The sequence below is a fragment of the Harpegnathos saltator genome, unplaced genomic scaffold (assembly GCF_003227715.2).
Source record: "Harpegnathos saltator strain DR-91 unplaced genomic scaffold, Hsal_v8.6 scaffold845, whole genome shotgun sequence".
NCBI lineage: Eukaryota > Metazoa > Arthropoda > Insecta > Hymenoptera > Formicidae > Harpegnathos > Harpegnathos saltator.
This window is the reverse complement of record NW_020230699.1, coordinates 683,619-698,376: the sequence shown is the minus strand read 5'-3', so window position 1 is coordinate 698,376 and position 14,758 is coordinate 683,619. Positions and strand designations below refer to the sequence as shown.

The 14,758-nt window shown below is 47.6% G+C and overlaps 1 protein-coding gene across 6 annotated transcripts in view; it reads left to right on the top strand.

Annotated features, from left to right (window-relative positions):
- LOC105185583 (low affinity immunoglobulin epsilon Fc receptor) overlaps positions 1 to 14,758 on the top strand; it is a 147,249-nt gene that overhangs the window by 123,320 nt on the left and 9,171 nt on the right. For all 6 annotated transcript variants that reach the window (XM_025307323.1, XM_025307322.1, XM_025307320.1 and 3 more), the window contains one exon: positions 6,814 to 6,926. In XM_025307323.1, the coding sequence (XP_025163108.1) occupies positions 6,814 to 6,926 (113 nt within the window). The remainder of the gene's footprint in view (positions 1 to 6,813; positions 6,927 to 14,758) is intronic.

The following is a 14,758-nucleotide window of genomic DNA, read 5'->3' as shown; positions in this document are numbered from 1 at the left end:
AAGAACCGGAGGATCATTTACTCTCTCGATTGTGAGCTTGAAACGATCGTAATCGTGCGCCAAGTTTCCAGCGGGTTTCGAAAATGATTGATCGATCTGTGCATTTAAGAATGTCGATATCGCGCACATGTGACGTAAAGTTATTAAATTATCCTCTAATGTTTCCCCTTCGCTCTTTTCTTCTTTCTTCCCCCTCCCTTCTCACTCTTTCTCTTTTCACGATATTAACTTCTATGAAATATGTGTATTCAGCCAATGTATGTTTGCGTGACTGACACGACAGTCGTTTGAAAAAACCTAATGTTTTAATGCACGTGTTAACGTAAAAATCGCGCGTGAATCGTGGAAAATAATACAGTAATTTTTTGTAAACGATGGCTATTATTTCTCGAGCGAGGAAGACGTTGCTTGATATTTTATTTTAGTGACTTATGAAAGTGACATTAAACGAAAATGTAATAATGACCGGTATTTATTGATCCTTCGTACGAAACGTCAATTTGTTAACGATGATTGTAAAACGCGCGCGTATAATGAACACGATTCGTCTGTGCAAACAATAAAAGCGTTCTCTATTCTATTATATAGACACGCACATTTATATTCCGTATTTCATGCCAGCAGTTCATCGACTTAACGTCCGCTGAAATATTTTTGGAAAAGCTGCGCTTTTCGCTCTTCTTCGTTCGATGCAAACACAACGGTTGTACACTCTACGCATCGATACTCGGTGCGATACATCGCGACGGGTATTAAGCGCGATAATGGCCGCTGACGGATTTGTAAATTCGAGTAACGGATTTAACGCGTTGCATCGGCAATGCGTGCGCATCGTGAGAGAAACACGAACGTGGACAAGCGCTCCGTTCAAAAATCCCTCCGAACATCGCCCGGGGCTTTTTCATACATGGCACAGAGAGATCGTCGCTTAATTACGTCGTACACATTTTCTCACGTCGTTCGAAAAACACGGCGCCCCTCGTCGTCGTTACAGTGGATTACCATGATTACGCTACGACACACAGCGGCAACGCGCCGTACTATCGTACGGGACCGTACTATCGTTATCCGTCTTGGCGCTGATTTTCACAAGTTGCTGTTAACTCGTCATTTCTGCCGGAAGACATCGGCGCCGGTGAAGACGACGAAATTGATTACTATTTACCGTCCATCCGAGTGTCTCTCTTTCTCACGTGCGAATCACGCACTCCGCAAAAATTCGCGCACCGGATTCGCCTCGGGATCAGGAGAAAGTGTGAAAATCGCGACCACGCTCGAAATCGAGATAACAAACACTGCGACTTCAGGCTCAGGATCCGCTAACGGGAGATTTTCTGGCAGGAGATAATCTATTTTTTCGATTGCGCACCTGCCCGAGAGTCAGTGTGTTGCGAGTTGAAAGAGAGGGGGGGGGGCGGAGAGACAGAGAGAGGGAAAAGAGAAAAGTGGAACAGGAAGCAAAAGTCTGAAATGTCTATTAAGAAGTCCGTTGAATATTAACGCGACGAAACGTTTTCTGCGTCGCGACGCCGCAGCGCGGGGATTAACGGGGGATGATTATTAAAATATGCAGTACGCCAGTTTAATTAGTCCGTCGACGAAACCAAGAAGGCGTCTACTTCTCTCACTTCCCTCTCTCTCTCTCTCTCTCTCTCTCTCTCTCTCTCCTTCTCTCTCCCGCTGTCCTCGTTATCTTTCTTCAGTCTCACAAAGGTATCCGCGAACTTTAGCACAACGCAATTCCATCGTATTACCTCGCTCAATTTACGCGACGGATCGAGTTGGCACTGACACTTTCACGAGTCACTGTTTTTCATAAATTCACTTTTAACATCCTCAGCGTCGTAGCTTTCCACGATAAGGGCTCAAGTGTCCGGCCGGGCGTGAAACAGTGTGAGAACAATAGGATTTCGCTGATTAGTGATCCTCGGCAGGATCATACCCGCGAAGCTTCCTGCAGAGAGAATAAAGGTTCCATCGAAAGCGGATTGCAATTTCTCACGAATCCAAATGATTCGTCGCACTGATGAGATTAACGTCGCCCGCGCGTCATCTGATTACTTGACCGCGGCTAAGCAAATTATCGAGATACTTGGAAAATACGCAAGACCTGGAGGACATGCAGGTAGCCACGTGATACAGGAATAAAAATGTCCGACCTCTCGGTTGCTTCTCCGCAACCGAGCGCACCAACGATGTGAAAATCACAGCCGTTAATGTATCTCGCCTCGTAACGCGCGCGCTACAACCCGGCGTTTTACGTAGTAGCGCATAAAATGCCGGACGGGAGCGCGCGGTATAACGACGAATTTCGCTAACAACGGTGAGATTAACGCGGCGCGCCGTAAGAGAACGGGCGAAAAAACGACTCGCCGCGCGGCTGAGAGAGAGAGAGAGAGAGAGAGAAGAGCGGCTCAGCCGCTTACGCGCGCGGGTGCAGCTCATTTACCGCGACAATTAGCGGTGTAATGCAAGCGGTGTCGTCGCCGTAACACAGGCGACGACTCCGCAGCCGGAGAAATTCCATCGTCGCCGTCGCCGTCGTGGTGATCGTCGTCGTTGGCAGAACAGAGGGAGAGAACCGACAGGATCGTCGCTGAAAGTTCGCGAATCGCGGCTGAGGAGACGCGCGCGCGCGGTTTACGCAACCGCTCGTGTAACCGTTGTAACTCAACCTTACAGCCTCCACCGCAGCAGCGGCGGCGACGGCAAAGCAAACGCATGTAAGATTACGTACTGCATCGCATCATACCCGTCCTCCGTGCACCGACGACGACGGAGACTTCGGTGACTCGCATTCCCGGTGACGCAATAACGCCATTTTCGCGCATCACTCCGCCCTCCGCAGCCGAAAGGTCGCGGCCTCGTCTCCGCGGTTTTCGCTAAAAAAGGATTTTATGAGAAGAACAACCGAGAAGAGGGGAAGAAAGGGAAAGGACGCGCGGGGCAGTCTTGTCTTGAGAAATGCCTGGATTTATTATGCGTTTCGCGAATATTTATTTCATTCTTGCCCGGGGAAGTATGATTATTGAAAGCGGTCTCGACATTTTGTTCTTTCTTTCATGAGGAAGATATTCCTAGATGAGTGGGAGTACATAAATTTGGAAGCAACTCCGTTTGCAAGTTGGCTCGCAAAGGTTGCTTGCCTCACGAGCGCTACATGGCACTCATATTTATCAGCTGAAATGACGAAATAAACTCTGGACAAAGTGTCCAAATGTGTGCTCAAAACAATGTTGTGTTATTCGTAAAATGCAATATGATAATCTGAGAAATACTTTTAACAAAGTTATTGCTGCATCAGTACAACAAGAAGAATTACATTATCGTATGCTGCGAATTTAACGATGAATCCAAATTCTTCTCGCAATTTTTCTCATGTATAGAGCAAGTCAAGCTCGTCTTTACGTAGTCAAGTACAACCAGTAATAACCAACGAATCGAACGAAATCGAAGCGAAAAATTAAGGAAAGGAAATATCGAGACTGTTTCGACTTGAAGGAACAATAGTTTGGCTCAATGTTCCTTTCGCGTGACGAAAGAAGCGACTTCGCGAAAATCGGAGATCGGGGAACTTTGCCCCGCGATTCACGCTGCTTCATTGGTGGAACAACGCACCATGCAACTGCGCGGTGCGCGAACGATCTTAATTACTTTCGACCGTCGCCCGGCCTGTCGTAATGAAAACAACGTTCCAGATTTTATCTGCCGGTCCATCTCCCGGCAGTTATGTCGCAGGGGCAACTTTCGAACGGGATCGTATCTCGCATCGAGAGCCGCGCGAGAGGCCGGTGAAAGCGACCGTCATGTGGGAGACACAAAGCGCCGTTTGTATCCTCGTAATCCGTATTTGCGATCAAGGTTACTGGGATGCCTGAAATTCGCTTGCGCTTACAGCGCGACGCGAAATTTCGCGTGCGATGACGCCGCATCGTCATCGCCAATCGAATTGTAAATACATTCGCGTGGGTACTTTGGTTACGTCGCTCCTACGGCTTATGTCCTACGGCTCGATGTTTAATTCACGATACGCTGATACCTCGCGACAATGAGAACTCGAGTGAATAGGATTATTTGCGTGTCAGGAAACACGGAATCAGCAACGGTCTGAGCGAAGGGTTGAAAAATCGCAAACACGATCGAAACTCGTCTAGTTGCCATTGTTGCTATCAGTATCGCAGAACTTGTTTTATTGCCTGAAGATACTTTACGGTTTATGGTTTAGGTGGGACACATGCGATGTCCTGGAAAAAAGGTGCATGGAAACCTGAAAAAGGTGGGACAATTTCGCGAAAAATCGTAATTGCGATATCTGAATACCGAGACAATTTCCCGAAGTACATTTTCATCGCAATTGTCTTATTATGCAGCTGGATGCACTCAGTACGGGGTGTTCGAATTATCAGTTCAGAGTCTATTGTCTTTGATTGAAAGGGCTTATAATAAATTTGATAGATATTTATCGCATGCCGCCTGGCTTCAAATTTAAAAAGTGTAGACTCTTTCATATTCTGTCCTTTTCTTTCCTCCCCTTTTGTATCGCGAGTTTTCGTGTTAATAATTATATTCTGGCATTCCCGCATCATTAATGTTATTTTTGTGTTTTGTCTTTCTTCGTACGCGTACAAGTTGCAAGTTTTTAGAAATAACATGTTGTATATATAGAAAGAGACAACGTTTCCCTGCAAATAAATAAATAAATAAATAACTCTTTGAGTACAAGAGAGAATGTGCTCAAACGTATTAATAATAATGCGCACCTGTGCGCACTGTTTTCAGGCTAAAATAGTTCCCCCTGGGAACGATCGTGAACTTCGGTGAAATTGTATTTCCGGGGTATCGTATCGCCCGTCGAACATTCACGAAATATCACGATTTTTCGGGAAATTGTGCCAGTTTCGGAATTTTCAGATTTTGATTGGATTTCTCGGGACAATGCGCGCCCATCATAATTAATACACGCGCATTAATCTCCCTATACTAATAATATGTTCTCGTAATTCTCTCAGTCAGATATTTATCAACGTCACGTCGCGTCGTAAACACGTCTCGTTTTAACGCGACAACACAGTCATACAGCCTTGTCTGCCCGCGTTCTGCGCATAATTACGCCCATACTTTCCCTGAAAAGAAAGCGCGCGGCAGCCACTCTTCCGCGCGCTCGTCGTCGCGCGGCTGCACACGAACGCAAATCGCGCCACATTCGATCGAGCCTCATTCTCGTTTTCGCGAGTAACGAGATATTTTCATCGTCGCATTGCGAACGCGTCGACGACGTTTTGCGCGAACGCGCAAACGAGGCAACCGCGCGATCTCTTCCGCGTTGCGTAATTGCAATCGCCAAAGTCCTCGGTCGTCGGAGCTGCAATTTCCTAGTGCACGCGTGCGGTCGGAGAAACCGATTACACCGCGGATTAAAAAAAAAACACCGATAGTCAAAGGCCGAGAAAGGGAAAAAGACAGTGTCGGCAGTGGTTGGAATTTCACTTCGTGTCTCTTTCCGTCTCTTTTCGCGATCAACGGCGAGCGAAGCGAGTTCGCGGCGCGAGTTTCGGCTCGCGTCGCATTACGGCACAAATTAACTCGCTCTACGGCGAACTGAATATCGTATTGTTTCCGATTGCCGGCATAATTTCCGTCGAGTATTCGCCGCCCCGAGACGGCGATCGTGATGGCGGGAGAAGTGCTATTCGTGCCGCTGAAACGCATTTCTTCAGCCAAATGCACATTTGTAATCGAAGTCTGAATGCATTTCTTTCCATCCCGCATCTGTGAGAAATGCAATATGCATTAGCGCGAGTGAAAACAGTTCGATTCCTCTTTTTAACGGCAGAACTGTCGAAAGTGACTCTTCCGTATTTTCTCGTGAAAAAATTACTCAAACTTGAAGCGCTGCATTTTATACATTTTATCGACGTTGAATAACCGCGTTTTCTGCACGTTTTCCATAAATACCTATCGGCTGCCCTCCGGTAAAAGTGGCTCGTCCGGATCGCCGGTAGTTGTGACGTTAAACTTGCGAAGGAGATTGCGAAAGAGACAGAAGCTGATGTGTTTATATTTTCATCGGTTATTTAACTCGCCAGCCGAGATTCGGCTCTCTTCGCGTTGTGAATCGACGCGTCGCAATTTTAGCCACACGCGTCGGACGCGGACGTTTACGCAAGGCGTTTAAGCTCATAAATCTCTCCTCGGTAAACGGGATGTCTCGGCGGTACCATTTCTGCGAGCGCTGGGAGATGATTCGCGAGAGAGGCGAAATGTTTGGAGAGATTTTCAAGGTGGGCGCACTTCGAAGGAGCGTGGTAGGTAATGAGTCATCGCGCGACAACGCGGTTAATTTATGGACACCAAGCGGGGAGACTCGAGAAAGTTGACGCGTTGCGAAATGAATTTAGCGAATCGAGACCCACAAAATCACCACAACCTGCGACCTCGTCATGATGATCGATGTCGAGACCTATCCAAAAATTATCAGCAAAATGCGACCTGACACAAGACCTTTATTTTGCGCAGAATAGCTGTGCCGTCACCGAACAGAATTGATCTCTACAAAGTAAACATCACAAAGTACGATCAATCTGTTCTTCAGGTGACGGAAGGATATATTCTCGCTTGCACTTACTTTAAATCTTCATTTTCAGCGTCCGGAGACCAACCTTGCACTCAGTCTCAATTTACGAACTGACTTTTACCGCTCGTCCCGTCTAGACACGCGTATCGATATTAATAATCTCTCCGTTCCAGAAAAGAAAGCAAGAGAAAAGAAAAAAAGAAAAATTAAACGAGCCAACCTTTCCGTTCCGTTCGCAGACGACTGTTCGAACTGCGTGGACGAGCACAGCAGCAGCTTGGCGGCTTCAAGATGGACGATGCCGCTGCTAAAGCTGGGCGAGAAGAGATACTACCTAGGGATCTTCTTCAAGGTATCGCTGCTGCCAGTTACGTTGATTTATCTAACCGAACCGGCGACCCGACCCGTCGGACTTTATCAAATTATTTCCGAGCTCGTAACTTTCCGGGGGTGGGCTTTGCCACCTCCGGACGTTTTACGGTGCATCGAATGCCAGAGACCGGCGGCTGCGGTGTAGTGTAGGTGACTCTCGCTCCCTCTCTCCTCTCTCTCTCTCTCTCTCTCTCTCTCTCTCTCTCTCACTTTTTTCCCCCGGATAACAGTATGACCCCGGTGACGGTTATGGTACAGCAAAGAAGCTCGCGCGATAAGAGAAAGAGGATAAAACTCATCGGGAGGAAGCAAAGTATTCGGCACATAAAGGAAGATTGAGGGAGTCCCTTGCAAAACGTAGCGAAAACGCCAAACTTATCATCAGTCGCGATACCCGAATACCGGAGAGGCGACGAGCCACGAGCGCGAAGCATAAAACGTGGCTTCCTCTCGCTGAGAATTCTACACACTATACGTTTCGATATCGATCAGTTTATATGTATTTTTTGTAACGCATATATTGATTTCACGTTTTGTAACGTACTTCGGTACCGTTACCTTTTTTCGTAACGTATAAACATTCTCGTGCTCCGTACGAAAATTTTTTTACAGTATACAGGCTCTCGTCACGTTTGACGTCAGCGTTTTTTTGCACCGCGTGAGAGGCGCACAATGCGCGTGTGCGCGGGTGATCTCCTTCCGTCGCAACGAACCGCGAATCGAGCCGAAACCGTGTCGTGTTCCTTCAATTATAACTCTTGAAAAACACAGCCGAATATTCTCGCGCCGGACTAAACCAACTTCTCGCGCTATACGTGCGCCCGAAATTCATCTCGTCCGCCGCGGCGGCGCGCGCTTGTTTGTCTCAATTACTCGCGCGCACGCGGAACAATATCGGCGCCGAGATTCGCCCGCGACAGACGAGAATCACGTCCGTGCGCTCTGATACTACCTAATCGCACTTCCGCCGAAGCGCGGGATCATCCGTCACGCGACGGCCCTCCCCCTCCCCTCACGGTGATCGGATTTTTCCCGCGGATGCACGGTGGGCCAGAAGTCCACTGTGGTTGGCCAAAATTCAATTTCTTGAACTTGCACGAAATCAAACATATGTGATATTATATATTTATATACACTTTCCTGCACTAAATGCTGAAATATTGTTTCTTTATGTTAATTGGTATTGCTTGTGGAAGGACGTGAATGTAAGAAACTATGTTTGCAAATTTTAACGTTCCATGACTTTCATACACCCTTTGCTATGAATCTTATCTTATCAGATGTTATAGCAGTACATTTGTATCTTTAGATTGAACAAATAGTTATTTTTATCTAATACATACAAGTTCTTCATGGTACATTGACTTTGTTTCGTCTGATAAAATTAATAGTTTCGAGTCTTATAGTACATTTGCTCAATTTCAAATGAAACCTTCTCTGAGCTTCCACTCTGAAATCAATCATATGACACGTCAAATTCGCTCGTAAGGATGTAACTTGAATATGCGCCTTTTAATTACAATGCCAGAGAGAAATCATATTCGATACCATAAGTTGCACTTACTTGAATACATGATAAGATAGAAAATCCTAAAAACTATCGAGAATTCGAGATTTTGTCAAATTTGTTTCCAAATTGTATAAGAATAGTGTTCCGAAGTTGCCGATTTTGAATTCATTCATCGCAGTGCGATGTCACATCTCAAGATATCTTAAGCTCATATTCTCTTTTACGTGAGTCTTGTAAAGGAGAAGATTACAATAGGACACTTACAACTAACTAATTTATGTTTTATGTTTCATCATTTCTTTTGTGTTATTGTATTACATATATATATACATTACGTTATATGTCAATTTACCATTTTTTACTTTATTCTAAAAAAATGAAATTCAGCAAACGAGAGATTCTTGAGTTGCTTTCAAAATCATCAGACATAGATGCAGTTCTCACATATATTTATTGCTGTTTACATTGTTTATAGACAATTTTGCAAATTAATAATAATGATAATAATAATAATAATGATACTGAATCTCCAATGTTGGATTTAAAAATTTTTACTTCAGCAAAGTCAAAATAATCGTCCGCCATATTGGATTAACTATTTTTTGGATTTTGCAATATTTGATACAGATTCGTAATTAGCATCCTCGAAAACCTCTATATGCTACGTTTAGAGTGTATCCAATAATTTTTTTTTAAATAATCTTTCACCATATTGGATTCGCCATTTGGAATTTTGAAATTTTGACTTCAAAATTGGAATCAGCAACCTAAAGGACCATACATTAGCATAATTACAATTTATTTTTGTACAATTTAATGGGTTTGCCGACTTTTGGCCACGAAAACGAGTCTCCTGGCCCACTGTGTGGGTTGGTTCAGAGCAGTCGCCCGGCAAGCGAAAGACCCGGGTTCGATTCCCGATCGCGCTCTCGATATTTTTCTCTCTTCGGAACGAAAATAAGATGCAGGTCCCGAACGCACGGCGTCCCGTCGCCACCTAGTAGTACGCCCTCCTTCTTTCATGGTACGAACACGCTCGCGAATCTCGACTACCTTTGCCCGCTCGCGCAGGCGGCTAGCACCCGCGAAATTCCGGCGCGAGTCCTTCGAGGCATCGATCAGACTCGCCCTGATATTACGGGCGTTTTGCCGATAAGGCCGGATTCTCACTGTCGGTCTGGCCGACGCAGACCGCCACCTGATTTTTGTGTCGCACGGAGGAAGCAAGATCACTTGAAGCATCGCGACGACGACGAGCGAGTCAAACGCATTTCGCACGAAGAACACTAATTTCTTATTTTTCCGACCGAATTCGAGAAACGGAGATTCTGCTGTCTTGCAACCCAAACGCGTTTGGCGTTTCACCTCTTGGAACTTAATTTGCCCAAGAGCCGGAAAATTCTCCTTTCCCTTCCAGAGTAAGAAGCATTCGACTCGTTCTTTATCACTTATTCACTCGAGCAATTTCGTTCTTCCTGCGGTGCATTCACAGTATCCGGTCTCCTCACCGTCACGCGTCTCGATCCTTTTAATTAAGAAAGAAAAAAAATAGAACCAAATTGACGGAGGATCGACTTCTGTCTATCTACATCGAATGAAGTGAGAATCCAGTCCAGGCGAAGGTAAAATTTTCTTTTTTATCGGTATGGTTGACGGTTGTACTGCGAACATTCCATTGCGAAGAAGTTGCAGGACGTTTTCGATTGGGGATTGATGGTCAGGCCCGTCTGGCATCGCTTAGACGGCTAGTGAGAACGCGGCTTAATAATACGGACGCTTTTACTGGCTCGAGCGCGCTATTAACACATTTCACATAACACAGATTTCGCAATCCCGCGGATCCGGCAGCGACGGTTGCGGCCTTGCTCGGTCTCGCTCGAGCGGCGGGTGGAAGTGACGTAAAGGCGCTCGTTTGAGCATGCTTTTCGCAAGGGGAAAGCCCGAGAGGTGGCCGCCGGCGCTGGCACTCCGGCGGTGCCTCTTGACCCTCTCCTTTAATCGGATCGCGCCGAACGAAGACGAGCCCTCTTTGTTTCGCAAGCAAATAAATGGCCGGCGCGGCGCTCGGGCCGTTAACCGAGGGACCTTGCAAAACGTCTTCACTCGTTGCACTCCGACTTCGTCGCGGCCGACTTTTCGAGCGAGTCGCATCCGGGCAGACGGCGCGAGATTTTTTCGGCTCGACCCGCTCGGCGACTCGGAGCGAGCGCTTATGGGGTGAAAGTCAAGTTTCCGGCTCGCTCTGTGATTGATCTGTCCACTTGATTTGCGCGCTGACTGTCCACCTCGTGCGGTGAAACGCGCGTTGCTTAGCTTCTCGAAGACGAATGACGATGCATCGAAGGTGTGTCGAATTGCTCCGACGGTTGCTTGATTGGCGACTCAAAGGCACCGCCTTTATCCGATTCATCAGGGATTGTATCCACGTTACGGTAAATTACATCGCGAGCCAAGCGGTGAATTTCGTCCTCATGGTCGTCTCGGGGTTGTTTTTATGCACGGGCGAATGTACTACTACTCGGTTCGTTTAACTGATTTCCTGTTGCGCGGGGAAAACTCGGTTTTAGGGACGGGAGAATTTCCGCGGGAGATTCCTAATCGCGCAGACAACTGCCGCGTTCAGCTGTTCATCTGCGTTTAAGCCGGCGATAACAGAGAGAGAGAGAGAGAGAGAGAGATATCGTCTTCGAGTTATAAGTTTTCGTTGTTCAGTCGCGCAAAATGAGAGACCCTGTTCTCGTCTCGACGGGCGAAATTAGAGACTCTCCGCGCATAACGTCAATCGCCGAGAACGCAGCGACGAACGCCCGAGAAAATCCGCGATACGGATAACCGAGGTCGATCGAAGCGCCATTCGATTTTCGTCGAATTACATTAACCGCCGTTGAATGAAAACGTCGATGTTTAATAAATATCACGGAACTCTCTGCCACTTCTGCCTCCGCAGTATTGACAACCATATTATATCCGCGACGATAGTAACGGCAGCGGAGAGCGGCAACAACAAAGCGACAGCAGCAACGATAACAACAACAAAAACGCGCCGGTCAAACACCAGCTCGCATATTCCGCTCGTTTTTGTCTCCCCGTCGGCGAAAAGCGAGCGTTCCTCTCGCTCGCTTTTTTTTTCGCCCACTCGCCGACTGACACGCACCCCTCGTGATGCATCGATGTTCGAAATTATCAGCTCTTCGGCTCCGCGCGTTCATTCTTCATCTCGAGTCGCGCGCGAAGATCGGCGCAGCTCGCTCGCTCGCGGACCTCAGCCTCGGCGCCGAGGAGAGAGAGAGAGAGAGAGAGAGAGAGAGAGAGAGCCAATAACTCTGCCATTGATCGTCACGTACGATTGCTGTTTCGTTTAAAGAACATGCAGCGAGCTTAAAGCGGAGCCGTCGTGCACGAGTAACGACGATTTCGTGCCGGGCTCGGCGCAAGCGGCCGGGCGAACGCGCCGCGTGATGCGAACGGCGGAAAGTGTATGTGTGTGTGTGCGTGTGTGTGTGCAACTGCAACGGCGCGGCTGCAATCGCGATGGCGCTCTATTTATTGCACTTTATTTGCATTCCCGCCGGGTTACGCGCGATTTTTCGCGTCCTTCGCGTCCCCCCTCCTACCGTCCGAGTCCTTCCCTCGGTCGAGTCGCCGCCGAAAGAGCATCAGGAGCGTGAGCGAGAAAGAGAGAGAGAGAGAGAGAGAGAGAGAGAGAGAGAGAGAGAGCGAGAGAGAGGAGAAAAGGTGTGGGCAAGGATGAGAGGGAGTGAAATTCGCTGCCATTAACGTTGACAGAGCGAGAGACAATATTTACCGTGCTCTCGGATAAATTCTTGCCGAACAACTAAATGTGAACGTGTAGCGGGAGAAATGTAAATAGACAGAAGAAGCTGCGAGGGTTGAAGGCGCGAGATGTATAACGAACGCGAGTGTCGGCGCAAGGGGTGGCGGCTGATAGAACGAGCCGCCGGACGTCGAGGAAGGAAGTCGTCTCGCGGGCTCTTCGCGGGTCAATTGAAGAGGAGAGAGACGTTGATATCGCGTCGCGATGAGGTGGTGATAACAATGACGACTATGACGACGAGCGGGTCCGACCGACGAGTTTCGCGTTCGGTTTTGCGGATTTTTCAAAGAGAGAAAGAGAGAGAGAGAGAGAGAGAGAGAGAGAGAGAGAGGAAGCTGTCTCGTTCGTCGCTCGCGAGGCTCCGCTCAACGAGATTAATTCCTGCACGTATCTCGCGTGTATTGATTAATTAGCGCGTAGCACGATTCAAGTTGGATTATGTTAACACGGAGGTTAGTCTTGGAACGGTTAAGACAAATAATTTACACAGGCATTAGCTACCGACGGCGTTAATTACCGGCTATGTTAATTCGCGCAAACCTCGGCTCCAACGCGCAGCGTTTAATATCCGTCAGAGAGAGAGAGAGAGAGAGAGAGAGAGAGAGAGGGGGGGGGGCTTCATTAGCGGGAGATCCCGCAAAATATGCGAAACGCACAAAATTCGAGCCCGCCGGCTCGCAGTAATTACTTCCCGCGGGCACTCCGCTCGCTCGCGATTTTGTTTGTTACAGCGTTCTAAATAACTCGTAAAGCGACTAGACATTTTTTACATTACTCGCTCGAATATTGTTGGCGAAGTGATAAAAGTGGGTGTTTCGTTTCACTAATGAACTCGCGAGGGAACAACGCGAGGGAACGGACGTGTAGTAAATTGTAATTGACTGCGATAACATAGTCATATGCCAAAATTTCGACCAACGTGACTCGCGAGAGACGGAGGTGGATTGATTTCGCGATCTCGCGGAAATTACTGAAATATAAGCGCACGTCAAAAGTTGCACACACACACACACAGCGTACGTTCGGCGGGAATGCAGTGTGGCCGAGTTGCGTGAGCGTGTTTCGCAACAACATCGCCGCATTGTCGTTCTCCGACGCGCGAGATCCCCAGCTAACATTCCAGCCGCTCGGCAAAGATGTGTGTATCCAGCGCGTCCTAATTATGCGGGTAAGAAACTTCAGAGATCGCGAATATTCGCGCTCGCCCCGACCGCTCGCTCCGTGTGCGTCTCTCTCTCTCTCTCTTAAAGATTAATTAATTTGCTCCTATATTTCGTAGCCGAGAGAAAGATGTGTCGCGCAATCAGTCGCGGGTAAACTGCGACATTTCCATCGGCTCGCTCGCGAAAAGTCCGGCGTTCGTTCTCACAGAGTGAAATTTTATTTTATTTTATTTAAAAATATACTTTCTCTCGCGCCGCGGTAATTGGCGCAGGTTTTTATTTTATTTACGAATGCAATTTAATTTTTAATTGGATTTCGATTTTCTTTTAAACGCAATCTTCTAATCGATTATAAAAAGTCAACGAATAAAGTAAAATTAATGAAAGCAATTGTCCACCGATGAAGTAATTAAAATCGCTATCTCCTAATTTTCCGCTAACCTCCCGCCGGCAATCGTGCATCTTCTTCATAGGAGTTGCCAGCTTACCGCCGAAGAATACGGACAATCGCACCAAACTTTCTGGTTGACCCGATAATTCTGACGAGTTTCGGAGCGGATCAGAATCGCTCGATCGTCCCCGCGGTTTTGTACACTCCTGAGGAACGTCCTACGATACCTTTTTTCGCCGCAGTCTGTACTAAGCTCGCAAAGCAATTTTGCGGCGAAATGCACTTAAACGCTCGCTCTGAACGCTACGTATCGCATTGTTGGGAAGCTCGAACGATCGTAAAGGACTATCGCCCCGCCGAGCCGAGTCCCCGGCGGATCTCGCGCTTTCGCAACACGCCGTGGCCGTAAAAAACACACAATGTAGCGCGAAGCTGAGCCAGGTTGCGCACGCGGCCGATGCGTCGATGTACACATAACCGCCGCGTAATATCCGAAATGCCGAAACATCAATTCGCCGCGAGTTCGGCGGGCTCCTCCCTCGACGCGTAAAATATCGCGAGTCCGAGTTATTAGCGAAAATATCCGTGTCGCTGCAAACGGCCCGAAGCGATTTCAGCTTTGATAAGTACCGAGTTCATCAATTCTCCCGGCCGAGGACGCAGTGCATACATATTGATGCGCGGTGATGTACGGAGCAAGTACACCGGAAAGCCGCGAAGTAACTCCGCGGGGAAAAATGTTTGCTCTTCGTAACCATATAACCGCATAGCGAAAAGAAATTACCGGCGGGAGAACAATCTTTACGGTAAGTGTTGGTGCGATGATACACGTTTTTTAATTCGCGTTAGTGTCTACGCAGCGTTGGTGATAATAAATCTTACATGCCGCTGCCACTTTCTTGTCGGGGCATCA